At 43.3% G+C, this 14,393-nt stretch overlaps 1 protein-coding gene across 27 annotated transcripts in view; it reads left to right on the plus strand.

Moving 5' to 3' along the window:
* Nucleotides 1-14,393, plus strand: part of LOC107271839 (collagen alpha chain CG42342) — a 135,940-nt gene that overhangs the window by 82,949 nt on the left and 38,598 nt on the right. For 2 of the 27 annotated variants that reach the window (XM_015748313.2, XM_025089063.1), the window contains exons 1-2: nt 3,622-3,672; nt 5,078-5,368. The exons of 24 other annotated variants lie outside the window; for them this stretch is intronic. In XM_015748313.2, the coding sequence (XP_015603799.1) occupies nt 5,350-5,368 (19 nt within the window). In that variant the 5' untranslated portion in view covers nt 3,622-3,672; nt 5,078-5,349. Of the gene's footprint in view, nt 1-3,621; nt 3,673-5,077; nt 5,369-14,393 lie in introns of those variants that run through there. One more of the 27 variants, XM_025089065.1, reaches the window with a different exon arrangement.

Below are 14,393 nucleotides of genomic sequence, written 5' to 3' on the forward strand. Positions count from 1 at the left end.
AGAGAGAGAGAGAGAGAGAGAGAGAGAGAGAGAGAGAGAGAGAGAGAGAGAGAGAGGGTCTTATGCTCTCGTCTCTCTCGGTGTCCTTATCTTTTTTTCACTTACTCCTCTCTCTCCTTCCTCACTCTCCCCGTATCACTCCCTCCTTCTCCATCCACTTCTCGGCGCAGCCTCCCCTCCCGTCGTCCGTCCTGGCTGAACAATCTCCCATTAGCTAATTAACCTCTATTATGAACCGCAGTCTCCACCCGTCCCCGGGTACCGGCTATCTCCACCACCCACCCGAGCAATCCTCGTTTAACCAAAATTAAGTGATTCGCTAATTCGCTTCCGTGCCTTCGAAATCGTTCGTTGGAAACTCGCCCTTATGTATCACTTTGAATTGTATGACTGTAATTGACTTTTTGTTTAATGACGCCGAACGAATGATTTGGGTATCGATTCCTGTCCGGCTGAGGTTGCAGAGAGACTTGATCTTGCGTCCTCGGTGCACTCGGGCCTGGGTGAATCCCTTTGGCTAGCAAGCTCAGCTGATCCTTTTGTCAACGTTCTCACCTAGAGCCGATTGGGGTCTGGACTCTCAGGGTACCCAGACGACGTTGCGAAATCCCGTATTAATTGGCCAGACTGAAGTTACGTCTGATGGTCTTAAGTCTTTCACCACCCCCTCTGCCTCCCTCTCCTTGCCTGATCCTGACTCGGCTGGCGGCGGCTGACAAATTTCCTTAGGGCTCAGGAGGTGACACCGTACCGTGTCAGCGACCATGAACCCGCATTTGTTTTCACCCTCTAAGATTGTCCCCTGTCCTGGTAAATACTGCCTGTCCGAGAAAATCTTATCGTTTATTCATTCCAGATTGTTTTTTTTTCTTCTTAATGCCCCCAATTCACATAGCCAACGGACGCGCGCACCGGTTCTCATTTACTATTCTCACCCGGTGTCCCCTTTAATTCTCATTTCGCAATCAGTGACTTGTCAATAGTCTTAAGACACGTAAATATATATATATATATACCTCAGTCAAATCTTATCGTATCGGTTACTCGTTATTATACATTGGAATGTTAAACGATGAATAATAAATTTGCGTATCAATTCTCACTGCGGTATATGCAAATCGAGGTCGATCCTCAATTAGAGAATAAAAGAACCCCGCTAAATCTTCGTCGAGCGTATGACCAGGTTAATAATTCATTCTCGGGCGTGTAGGATGTATGTATGGGTGTTGGTTGGCGGAGGGAGGGGGGGGCACGGGGAGGGGATAGTAAGATTAGACTGTGAGAGAGAGCGAGAGAGAGAGAGAGAGAGATTGTATTCATCAGGTCGAAGATCCTTGGCGAGTAAGAGAAAAGGCATATTGGAACGGGAGGAAGAGAGCGGGAGGACCGAAGGGTGGATGACGGCAGGGAGGTGGAAGAAGGAAAAAAGAAAGAGGGAACGCCCCGGGGGTCCAGGGAGCAGAGGAGGGCTTGTCGCGCAGTTTGTAACAGCGACGGCCTCTTTTTCATTCGGGACTTCGGGGAACCCACGCGAACCTGAACTACCATGCTCCATGACAATATGGGTGTTCCCATATGTCGCCGAAAGTTAGCGACGATATTAGCGTTTAGGAAAGCCCACGACCGCTATTCGCCACCAGGCCGAAATAAATGCGAAGCACGTGACGGACTGCGTCTATTGTCTTTCTTTGAGAAATTGCCCGAAGGAAAAGTCGCGCGATTTATACGAGACGTTCGAGTAGAGGGGTCTGTGGGAAATAAATAGGAGGTTGTGGATACGCGTTAGAATTGTTGGGTAATTTTTTTTACAATTTTTGTAAAAAAATTTGTTTATCTCTTTGGCTACGTTTTTCGGTAACTCGTGGTAAATATCCTAGTGTACAGGATAAATGCATTTGTACGCCCGTGAAAGTTTGTTACTACGGGAGAACTGTCGGGGGCTGGTTGTATGTCGTGGTAGTGGGGGATGGCCAAGAGAGAGAGAGGCGAAAATAATACGAGAAACCGTAGAAAAGTATTGTAGTTTCTAAGAGGCGCTTCGTCGGGGTTCTAACTGGGCGAGAGGGACGTTTCTCTTTCAAGCCTGTCTTGCCTGGTTTACGTAAGTTTTCTCGTTATTCCGCTTGTTCCTAAGGCGAAATTCTCGAAGCAAAAGTACGTGAAGTTAAGGATATCGCGAGTGTCGCCATCTACGTGCCGAACTGTAGAACAAGAAATGCCATTGTAATTGTTTCGAAGGTTCTAGAACGATCGAGCGAAGAGATGCTTTGTACGGGGACAGAAATTCATCCTAAATTCGTTCCTTACGTCCCCGTGTATATGCAGACACGGTAAATTTGTGAAAAATTTATTTTTTAATTCCGACAATTATTTATTCCCCGCCTCTCCACCCTAACTTTGCTGCGATTTAATTAATTGACCCTGTATCACGCACGATCGATATAATTCGTGAAGTCTTCGCGAAAACAAAGCCTAGGTGTGGTCCCACGTGTTTCCTCGTTGTTTCACTCGGACCCCGGGGGGCCCCGATCCCCCCCCTTCTTGTTCAAGCAATGTAAAACAACACGGGTACGATGCTGCGTCTCTTGCCGGGTGTTCCGATACGTTGCGAAATGTCGGCCATTAATTCCCTTTGCGTGTCCTCTTACTTGACTCACGTATAGAGCCCAGTGCCCTTTGCATTATTGTATTAAGTATATCCGCCTGCAAATAATATCCCCTTTCACGGACGAGGCTCGTTTAACGTTATCGTTCGATGTAAATCGCAGGAAGTCGCGGGGGGACCGAAAGTCAAATTTGACTGGATGAAAAAAAAAAATGAGAAGAGCAAAATTTTTATTTCCCCGTATAATACCCTACAAGATTCTCAGATGATTATTCGCGTAAAAAAGAGAATGAAAAAATAAAGAAACCCGTATTCATTTCACGTAAAAATAATGACCTTCCAGTAACTTGAAACCGGGGAACGTTCCACGTGAAAAATTTCCCATTCGAATTTCACGTTTCTTAAGATATCGCTGCACTCGCTGCACCGTGTTCTGTATACAGGTATACGGGGTACCTTTCGAGAACGCAGGCATGCGCGATTATTTTATTGGGAAAACTGAAACTCGCTCGAGCAAGGAAGATCGTAGGCGTCATTTCCTTTAGTCTTTCTAGGCCCGAGACTCCTGCTGATATTCATAGAAATGTATTTTAACGAGTTTTACTGTACGACGAAGGAACGTCGATATTGGACTGCCAGATATATAAAGTATCATATGGTATAAAAGGCTCTTGAAAGGCTTTGACACTTGTATTACTCATCGTAGTCAGACTCGAGAACACCCTTAAGATAATTGTTGATGGAGACCACCATATGGCCAAGACGCCATGCGTCCTTCGCCTCCTTTGAAATTCTAGAAGCAGCTTACGCACTGTACTGGAAGAGCCCCGTGACGTCACTAGAACCTTCTATTTCATTCTAGGAAAATACTTATCCGATATGCCGCCGCGCGCAGTGTCAATCACAATTTATCCGTTGGCCTTCACGGTGTCTAGCGCGTACCGCGCATGCGCACTGGGTCAGTTTGAAAATCCGACGCGCAGTCACGTACCGTTGTTACTCGCGTAGCCTTCGGCTTACCTTTTACCCGTGTCTTTCGTTTGGCCGTTAGCAGTCCAAAAAGAAAGGTAATTCTCCTCGATATCGACGACATAAAGTTGAAGAGGAGGATCACGCGATCCATGGTGCTGGCCTTTGAGAACCCCGTGAAATAATTCAAACGTAATCACCAAAGTAGCAGCTCGCGAGAACGCTACCATGTGGAGCGGATTACACGAGAGCGCGTCGAGTTATTTCGTGCACGAAGCGGAGGGAAAGGAAAAGGCAAAGAAAAAGGTGATGGAAGAGAAGGAAGAGAAAAAAAAAAGACGAAAACGCCTGCAACGCCGCGCGCTACGCGCTCACGTACCGGTTTGTTGGTTAAGGGCAGAGGGGAAGCTTCGTGCTTTCGTACGTGTGAACGCGGCTAGTTAGGGACGATCCGCGGATAGAAGGAATAACTCGGGGTGACCTTTGACCCGTGGCTCTGGGATTTATCTTTTGAGGGGAGCGCTAAAGCTATAGGGGTGGTCCTGACTTTTGACGAGTGCTTACGGGACAGATGCGTGCGCGTCCGAAGAAAGTTGCGTCAGGGAGTGTTGCCTGTCATTCTTAGCATGGTAATGTTATACGCTCTGCAGAGCCCTACCTTACCGGCCGTGCATTTTTATAACAGATTCTTTTCTCGCTTGCTCCTCGTGTCGCTCTGAAAAATGTTGACTGGTGTTTTTCGTATATTTTTTTTTTATAGTTGGTATTGGGGGAGACTGTTCATGATTATAGTTATTTTAGGTTAAAGTGGCAAAATTTCAATTTCAACATTGTATGCATAGGGTGCTCGTTTATACGTGCGAGATTGGCAGCTTAATGTAGATTCGTGACCCTTTTATTCCGAGTGCAGGTAATTCGGAGATTAACGGATTGCGTCGAGGGGTTGAAACTCGCGAATGGCAATTTAGTCCTGCCTTCCTTTCGACGTCAGGTCAAATGAGTTTAATAAAGCGCAATTTCCGGCACGATCGCCGCTTCGGGCTTCGTGCACAGACGCATTGTGTAAGCAACAATGCTCCTCTCGTATCATTTACTTGGCACAAAGGATCCCTTCGGGTAAAAGTCCTTGGCTGGACAATATCTCGGTAATGCCCAATGGCTGCTGCTCGAATCGCGGCTACGCCTCAATCATGCAGGGATACCCCGACGGTTGTTGGAGGATGTTTTTTTTTTTTTTTTTAGTTTTTTTTATCCCTCGGTATCATTGCTCGAGCTTCTTTCATCGGGGGTTGGAAGAAATGGGAATTTTCGTTTTCTTTACGAAGAATCGATATATACGTATATATATATATGTTCTATTAGACCCGCAATAGCCCGGGGGAAACTGTCATTGTCGTGGGATCATAATTTTTTTGTTTCTACCCCAAAATTTTTACAAGCAGAAACTACTTGCGAATTTCATTGTTCTATGGGATAAATTCGAGGAAACTTTTTTTTTCTCAGGTCTTAAAAGTTTTCTGTATTCGCGCAACAGTAATTTGTCTTCGATAGTGGATTAAATCGACTCGAAACCAGAATTTATCTGTTGACCCCAAATCCACGTGAAACCCACTCCAGTGCCCACTTGTCTTCTAGCTGGGAGCGAAGTTTGGCTGAACCCTTGAAAAGAGAAAGGGCAAACCCACGTGGTAAAATAAGGTGACAGGTAGTATCGGTGGGGTCTGGTTGACGCAAGAGGACGAAGTCAATGCTAATGAAAATGGTCCAGCATCCTCATGCACAGACGGTTACAAGGTGGGAATAAATATTTTCATTAATTAATCTCAATTTGAATAATTGAGAGACCGATATAACGCAGTGACGCTTTAATTAGCCGTAAAATTCTATTGGCCACGTGTATTCGCCACTGTGACCTTTGCCCTCTTGGCTTTTGGATACTCTTACGAATTTAAGTAAGCGAGCTTCGCGAACGACAAGGGAAAAGTGGCCGATTGCAGGAGAGCGAGGTTCAACTTGCTAGACTCGACTCGGGACTTTCAATTGAAGTTCCTCATTGTACTTGATGCTTTCACCGAGAAACTGGCTCGGTTACGTCATATAGAACGAGATGCGTTATCGTTAACGGTTTTAATGCAATTTTTCATTCGATCGTTTATCTCGTTAACGCACGTGCTCTCGATGGATTCAATTTCACGACTGATATTAATATCGGGAGGGGCGAGTATTAAAAAAAATTCATTTGAAATTACTCAAATTAATTTGGCGCGAAATTTGAATTTCTAATCTTGGATCGATTTTTTTTTTTTTTTTTTTTTATCGAAGAACGATCTCGAAACTTTATTGGTTAGCTACGGGCAAGACGAAGAACAGCACGAAGAAAGGAAAGCGATGATTAGGATCCTGCGGGATAACCGAATTTGAAGATTTTCCGAGATCTGTACGTAAAGCCCCGAGATACGACTAATAGCGCATAACAAGACTAACCTGAAAATATTGGCTTACTTTTACTTGCTTTTAGTGTATTAAACCAGCGCTGCCTTTTTCGTCGGCTTAAAAGCCAACGTCCTCCACCTTGTATCTCACTTCGCTGTTGCGAGAGATACTCTTCAACTTAAAAGCTTTTCATCCCTCCTGGACCCATGCAGCGTACTTCTTTTTTTTTTTCATCTCCCTCTTGTATAGTAATTACGACTTATGCTGCACACGTCTGGCAGTCTCTCTAGTTCAAGAAAGATACCGGGACCATTCTCAAAATGAGTATTGAAAAAAACTTTTATCACCAAGAAAAAGCATTCCGCTATCATCCAATCATTCCTTACCAGATGCATGGTCCAGCCGTGCAACGCGTCTGATATTACATTGATGACAAGTCGATTACTCAATATTTCCGATTACACTACCTCCTATAAACTTTAAGTAATTCAGTGTTTATGCAGTTTTTTTTTTTTTTTTAATCAAAAATCATTTAATGTCATCTAAGATCGTATCGTCTGATCTCGTATTGTAAGATCGATTCACCGAAAGATTTGCGCTTCATGAAAACTGGTAAAGGCGATACTTTCGACCGCGAGGAGCAATAAAGTTGTCTCTTCCATCCCCTTCTCGATAACCCTCCCCCCTCCTCCCCCCTCATTCCACTATGATCCCCTGGAAGGAATCCCCTCTTAAACTTACTCAAGGAAATTACACTCGATCGCGAACCTTTGGTAGTTTCGTAACTTTTCGTAGAAAGGAGTCGCTCGATTAAGCTTTGGACCATCTTAAGCCAAGCAAGATGTTTCTAAGACGTTATTACTCCCGACTACAATATATATATATATATATATATACATTTTAGTGGAATTCCGTAGAGACTCGAATATATATGTATAGTAGGTTAAAAAAATAAATTTGTATATAATTGAAAATAAGGTTACAAGCTGTGCTCAGACTATAACATTTTAGTGGAATTCCGTAGAGACTATTAAGCTTTGGACCATCTTAAGCCAAGCAAGATGTTTCTAAGACGTTATTACTCCCGACTACAATATATATATATATATATATACATTTTAGTGGAATTCCGTAGAGACTCGAATATATATGTATAGTAGGTTAAAAAAATAAATTTGTATATAATTGAAAATAAGGTTACAAGCTGTGCTCAGACTATAAAATTTTTATCTGGCAGTCCTGCGACGTAATACGAGCTAAGTGCACTATTTAGACTGTATGTTACAGGCGCGATACGTTAGATAAGCGTAGGTGTATCTAATCGCCATAGTGCAGAGGGTTATACCTCCATTATATCCACGTAGGTAGAAAGCGGCATCGATCACACGATGTAAAAGGAAATGACGGAATTGATATTTTATATCGTAAGACGGGTAGGTATACATATATGTATATATCCCGGTATGTATTAGTCATTCGAAACGTAACTTTGTATCACGTGCGCATTGGCCCCACTGAAAATTATCAAACGAGATGAAATCGCATCCTAATCCATAGATGACTGAAGCTGATATTCAGTTTACATATATATATATATATATATATATAACCCACGCATCTCTTACACGCTGGCTGACATCGATTACCATTGACCGAGACGAAGGATGCAATCAAAATTATCCGGCGGCGGTCTAGCGTGTTAAAGAAACCCAGATCCTTCCAGCTTCCCCTTCTTGTGTATATATATGTGTATATATATATATATATATATATATATATATATATATATACACATATATATACACAAGAAGGGGAAGCTGGAAGGATCTGGGTTTCTTTAACACGCTAGACCGCCGCCGGATAATTTTGATTGCATCCTTCGTCTCGGTCAATGGTAATCGATGTCAGCCAGCGTGTAAGAGATGCGTGGGTTATATATATATATATATATATATATGTAAACTGAATATCAGCTTCAGTCATCTATGGTATGTAGTCCTATATGGTCTAACCCATAGGCCCAGGACTACTCTCTCTTGAAACAGATATATCGGTGGCTTGTATATCATGCCGGCGGTATCTTTGACCATACATCAGCGCACACCCCCAACCCCCTGGATACTCGCAAGCACCCCCTAGTCAGCCAGCCGAACCCAAGCGCCAACGTATATATTGTTCTTCCAGCACCCCCAGCCGTGCGGCGGCTCCCTTTGAAAGCCATTTAAGGTAATTATGGAAGCGGACTCTGCTGGACCACTCTTGAGAGCCAGATGGTATTTAAGACGACGTTACGGTTGGAGGAGTTGACGGCTTCATTTTGGAATTATTAAAAAAAAGATGTAAAAGGTCCTTGGGACTGTTTGGGTATAGGTCATTCTTCGTCCCTTATGGTTCTTTTTGGGATGACATTTTTTCGGGGTGGGGGAGGGGGTTGAATTCACCGGGAAGATGCTGTATGCGTTTAAGGTTCTGCCGGGGATATTATGGGTTGACGGAATCGCAATTTTCTCGTGCACTTCGTTACAGTTTTTGCTGACGAGGAAGAGACTTTTTTTTCGATTTTGGGTAAAATCACTCTCGAGTGATGTACGACTCGGTTTTGTGACGTATACGAGACAAGATTCTTGGGGAAAATAAAAAAAACCGATTACGTCTTTTTGCCGCTGAAGATTGCGGTCCATGGTGATGCTGGATGTATCTTCTGGCAACATTACATGGCAAAGGGGATCGGATATGTATGTATGTTTCGTCTCTTTGAGTCTTCTTTGCTTTGGGAATTCGTCGGGGCTGTGAATGCTCTCTAAGAAACTTTATATCTCGTTACGATCTTCCAGAACGTCTGACTATTTTGAAAAAAAAAAAATTGTGACCATGCGCAATTTGCTTTTTTTTTTTAAAAAAATAATATTTAAACTTGCTTCGGATTATTTTTCATACAGTAATAGCTTTTCATTATATTATATTTTAAAATACCAAAATAACTTTCCACGAAACGCATATAAACTCGAAAAACTACGATACATTACTTTTCAGCTGTTTCTCAGAGCGAAGTAAGGTACACCAAAGAAGCGTAACAGGGGTAAACGTACCATCGTCGTAAATCACTATAAAGTGCCAGCAGGTTGCAGTAATTCTTTGTGAGCCCTTAATGAAACCATGAAAGTCAAATGAATGAGGTTCGGGTCTCGGCTACTGTGCTTTAAAAATGTTTCGTGAATGAAGAAAAATTGAGGGGAAAATAATGGCTCGATCGGTAATCGATCTGCAATCGTGCAACGTCTCGATCCAACCGGTCGACGATTCTCGGCAGTGCTTCAAAGACGTACTGCCGACAAATTGCAGGGAACCCATATACCCACCTGTACTACAAAGTATACCAACCTACATACGTATACCTGGCGGCGCTACAGATTTTATATTGCCATACGATAAACAGAGATAGGGACGAAAAAGAAAACGAATCGCGATAGCACGTGACTGGATAAATTCATGGGCGATTCGCGTGAATGGCCGATTTTCGCAGTGACCGGTGCATTAAATATGTATTGACGGACAAGGGAGCGTGTCGCAGGCCGAGTAAGAGATGCTTCACGAGATATCGGCAAATGTATACGAGAACTTGTCAGGAATACCAACCGGTAAAAGCTGAAAAGAGTAACGTCCCTTCTGTACCTCGTGGATGCGATACATTGATGATCAACCCTCGGCACGTGACGGGAATACGTATTCATTGCCAATTGGCTACTCAGGCCTTTTGTTATTATTATTTCGCTACAACAAACGGCAACGACGACAGCCGTTCCCGTGTTAGGGCTGTCATTGAATGAGCCAATTTTTTCAGCCACCCTTTTCGAAATTCAATGTATATAGTATGCGTATGTACGCGACTGTGGAAATTATTGTCATGATTTTTGTTCGTGTGACATGTACTTTGATAGGGCCGCGAGAGGGTGATGCAGGGTAAATTGGGCTTGATATGAAAAATTTGAAATTTTTTTCAGATGGCTGGAAGGGGGGGGGGGTCAAGAGGGGTGGGTAAGGAGTGATTTTTTTTTATTTTCATGTTTGATCGGCGAATCCAGATGATTATGCGAATAGCCATTTTATACGTTAGACAAATTGATGGCCGGGTTACCTAAATATTAAACGAGTCTCCGTCCCAAAAAGCAATTGCCCGATGAACATTTCTCATCCACTTGTATAACCCCGGTATATTTAATACGGACGCGGATACATTTCCCTACCCTCTGACGTTTCGAACCCCTTTTTCGCGTAAGCAAGGCCTAAAGCACGACTTTATTAGCAAAATAATATCGTAAATTTGGTCTGATGTGCCTTGACTTTTAGCAACCCTCATACTTGCCGCCCCTGACGCGCGAGTCGGGACGTAGTAAATTGCAGGCTTGTTTTTCATCGTGTTTTTGGGGTTATTGCGAAGAATTTGCCTGAAAAACCGGACACGGAATTAATGTTGCCCAAAGTGTAATCCGCGTCGAAATAAGGTGGTGGGGAATAAAAAAAAAATTTTTTTTTTAATGTCACGTGCGAATGAATAAAAATTTTCGGCAATTTGCATAATACGATTTTTATGCTTTAATAAATTAAGGAGTGTGTTATTTGGGTCGTTAATGACTCGAGGGGTCGTAAAAAAAATATTTTACTGCTACCTTCGCACAGGGACGAATATTTCTTTGACACCGTGTATCTCTCTGTTGCAGGTAAGGGCTAAGGGCCAGAGCGCGTTTTCTACGTAGGAATTATGATCTTGCTGAAAAGGTAAGCCGGTACGGCACCGACTGTCGCCGACGTGCTTTTTTTATACGATCATTAATCATACAGCCCAGCATCCTACGAGATAACTCAATAAGCGCAGAATAAAATAAAACATGGCCGCAAAATGTGCCAGGACCAAAAGTTGTCTCCATTGACTGATGAACCAGCCAGAGCTTACATGAGAATCCTGTTACAGCCTACTGCAGTCCATCAAGCCAAAATTCCTGATACGGCTGAAAGGGACCACAGCCTTGTCGTTCTTATCTATCGGTTAGATAACAAAGCCGAACCATGCCCGACGACCGTGCAAACGATAACGTAAGAGTCATTCGGTGCAATGGCATTGATTAACATCTTCCCCGTGGGATGAGACGGAGTACAAAATTTTTCATGAAATTAATTAAATTTTTTTTTTCAAATTTTAAATTTTTCTCCTTACCACACATTTTGTCATCGGAATGACTGTAAAGAAACCTTTAAATCCATTGTAATCCGATACTATCAACGACCGGGTGTGGCTATCCGAATGAACTAGAATTTAGAAATTTTGGAAAAAGTCACTGAGGCCACTTGCTCGGGTTCAAAGGTCGTGGAGCTGCGGTTGGTAGCTGGTTGAAGAAATTTTCAAAAATGCAAATTTATTCAATTTTGTATTTTATTCTAACACGTGGTCTCTTTAATTTACATAAGGCACCCGTTAATAAATCAACGCTGACTGCTATAGGCTTTCGAGGAAGACCAAAATGGGACAAGAGCATCGTGAAGAACCGAAATTGGTATTACGTTGGCATTAACGTTGGCACTGCGTTAGCCCGTGGCAGTAAATATGTCGGTATTTGCTGAGTGCACTATAATCTGCTACCTACGCGCGTATTCACTGTACATCGGTACATCAATCACGATCACGATGCTACAATAACAACACCAGTCACGGCACTCCTGTCTACGCGTTCCTCCAGCATCGAGCATCGACGTACAATGAAACCTGCCCGTGATACCTGCGAGATAATCTTTTTATTTATTTTTTCATCCGGACAATACGACAACACGCAACACTCGGGGGGCAGTATATTTGCGAGTAGAATACGCGAAGAAGATAGAAAAAGTCAAAAGGTTCCATTGAATATTTTTACATAAGGACACCCCACCCATTGGGCGGGGTAGGGATTCGCTTGGAACCCTTAGGAGTTGCTTGGAGGCAAAGTGAAGAGAGCTGATTTCATATTGGATTTTGTAGCGATGAATTTTATTTTTTTTTTTTCAACTGTCAAATTTAATGCGGATGCCGCTAGGAAAAGTGGGCACGATCTTGCTCTAGGCTATGAGTTTAGTATTGGCTGCGTTTATACGTGGAGATTATTATTGGATGTACGTTGGATAAAATGTGCGGTCGGTTCGGAGCTCCTATGACACGTAATAGCGTCGCTTTAACGACTTATTTATCCGTAAGATAACCCTGAGACGCCGTAAAGGCTGAGTTATACCAGTTTATAAGTTAACCAGGCCGGGATTGCAATGCGTCTTGCAACAAGGACGTGTAATTTTCTCGTGTTGTAATTGAACTGTATTGGGGAGATATAAGCGTGGCACTTGGGAGAGTAAAATTTTCTCGGACCATTCTCGTAAAAAGGATAAGCGAAGACGTTTCTGATTTAGGTTGATATCGCGTCCCGAAGAGGATCCCGACGATGCACTCGTATTCGAGTGTAACTGGCTGCATTCGTGACCCACTAAATGCATAAAGAGTATCTTTGTTCCGGGAGTATGAAAAAGTCGTAAATCGTAGCCGTGAAAGTTTTGTGAGTGTCGCAGACTGGTACTTGAAAAAAAAAAAAAAAACAGGTCACAAGTGCTTCGGAAAGCTCCAAAGCGATAAAAGAATCGTCATAGTTTTGGTCATATTGAGAAGAAGAAAAAAAGTGCACGTGTGACACAGATTATTGAAGATAAAACAAGTAGGTTGATTTTTTTATTATACGTATACGTACGTGGAAAAATAAATATTTGACATTTCAGTTGGTAGAAATTGTTTACAAGGGTCAAGAGGAGAAATAAAAATTTCGTACAGCTTCCGCGGGCTTTTCTTCAAGGGGAGGGTCAGGGGTCAGAAAATTGTCATGCATCCTAAATTCCTTTCGATTCTTACGGTAAATGGCTTTTAACGTTACGCGTGGGGATGATCGATCGACTCGCTGCTAAACTGCTTCACTACGAACTCACCGTAGGCTGCACCCTGAACTTCGACTCGAATCGCCTCGTTCGCATCAATTTTGCCGGGATAAAAGTTTCGGCTCTGTCCGGCGGCATTGTCGTTATTATCGATTATAATAGCAGCGTATCAATGATTCAGTGGCAGGCGATCTATAATGATCTATTTATTGATCGGTACGATCGACGAGCGCGTATTATCAAACCGCGAACTGTGTTTACTATCGGGTTCTGCACGCTGCTCTGCATAATTCAACGCGGAGCGGTCGCCGATGCGTTGCGACAATCAAATGATAATTCATCCTGCGATGATGAATCGCGCAGCATCCCGCCCGTCCACAATTCGCATCCAGCCGAGAGTCCATTCGTCATGAACTAATCGTTATGAATTAACGTCTTTAAATCATTGCGGGAAAAAAAGGTGCAGTCTCGATTTAAGATTTTTAGCAATTTTTTTTTTTCATATATATACATAAAAATCTTCTACCCTTAAATGACGTCACCCGCTAAATTGATCCGCGCTGATCCCGCAAAGCACCACTTTCGCGGGACCGTAAACGGCCGTAAGGAAAATGTCACTTTGGAAAAAGCCGCCACCTACCCTACTTACCTCCCTTCCCCCTCCTACCCCCCTCCACGCATCACCCGTCGTGCATGCTAATGAAAAAACTTTCAACGTGTAATAAATTTATGAGATCGTAACAGTGCATGCATACCCTAATAGATATACCAACGGGGGTGGGTCGCCCCCATTCAGGTAGACGTGGACTAATTTAATTTTATCGCTGTGCACAGCCGCATACGGGAAAGGGGTGGCTGTGGCGAGAGGGGGGGTCTGATTTCTGGAGGATAAGTTTTCCTCGCGCCTCGAACCACAGAAGACCCCGGGAACTTGCGACGTTGCCTTTGAGATCTCGGTAATTTTTCAGACCCGATGGAAAGTTGGGTTGGAGGGAAAGAAAAATAAGGGAATGAAGATGGAATAGGTTCGGGGGGGTCGACGAGGCAGAGGGATGAAGAGGGGTAGTGGGTTCAGGGGTAGTTTATTTTTTATTATTATTTTTCATTTTTTTATTGGCCCTGGGATTCCTTAATGAATTTGTGATTTTATACTCCCCTTCCTCCCCCTATCGCCCCCCCTCCATCCCATCCCTACCCTCATACCTCTTCGTACCGAGATAATAATTTATAGCAACTTCCCTCGGAGTGTTCGAGCCTCTAGAAACTGTCCACTCGTGGGTCCCAACGAGTCCCTTGTGTTTATCCCAGCTAAAATATCGCACGGTTGGATAACCGGATGCTGGGCCAAGCACTTCCGCCGTGGTTAAATTACGTCACGGGCAGAGGATCAATTTCGCTGATTATGCGACCCTTGGATGAGCTGCATGGTCTTTTGTAGTTTTAC

Source organism: Cephus cinctus, unplaced genomic scaffold (genome assembly GCF_000341935.2).
Source record: "Cephus cinctus unplaced genomic scaffold, Ccin1 Ccin1_scaffold1043, whole genome shotgun sequence".
NCBI classification, from domain to species: domain Eukaryota; kingdom Metazoa; phylum Arthropoda; class Insecta; order Hymenoptera; family Cephidae; genus Cephus; species Cephus cinctus.